The sequence below is a fragment of the Sinocyclocheilus rhinocerous genome, unplaced genomic scaffold (assembly GCF_001515625.1).
Source record: "Sinocyclocheilus rhinocerous isolate Xijiao unplaced genomic scaffold, SAMN03320098_v1.1 C35120288, whole genome shotgun sequence".
In the NCBI taxonomy this organism is placed as follows: Eukaryota; Metazoa; Chordata; class Actinopteri; order Cypriniformes; family Cyprinidae; genus Sinocyclocheilus; species Sinocyclocheilus rhinocerous.
In genome coordinates, this window is record NW_015739841.1 from 1 (window position 1) to 382 (window position 382).

The 382-nt window shown below is 50.0% G+C and overlaps 1 protein-coding gene across 1 annotated transcript; it reads right to left on the minus strand.

Annotated features, from left to right (window-relative positions):
- Window positions 1–12: 12 nt before the first annotated feature.
- LOC107734714 (protein RRP5 homolog) lies at window positions 13–374 on the minus strand (the record flags this gene model as incomplete). Its single annotated transcript, XM_016546669.1, has 2 exons — window positions 291–374; window positions 13–198 (listed from the first exon to the last, which is right to left on the minus strand). Coding segments are annotated over exons 1-2 (270 nt in total), but the record flags the coding sequence as incomplete, so codon positions are not given.
- Between the last annotated feature and the right edge of the window lie 8 nt (window positions 375–382).

Below are 382 nucleotides of genomic sequence, written 5' to 3' on the forward strand. Positions count from 1 at the left end.
CTCAAAGATGGCCTTCCTTTCCTTCAGACCCTGGATCAGTCTGGCATGGGACCCCTCCTCTGAGAGACTCAATTCTGACACCTTCAGACTGACCAGAAACCTGTTCTTTTCTTCATCCAAATTGGTGACTTTGGCAACAACCGTCTGGCCGACGTCAAAGACGGCTGAGGTGTCTGTGATGAACTGGTCCCCCATGGCCTACAATGAGACCGAAACACAACATGAAATCTACACAGAAACAGTGTCATTTCACACCAAATCCCATCCAAACCACCAAAACACAGACGTACAGCTTTAGGAGCGAGGCCGAAGAGTCCATGCGGGAAATCGACGAAGACTCCATAAGGCATGATGTTCTTCACCCAGCCGACCATCTGCATCC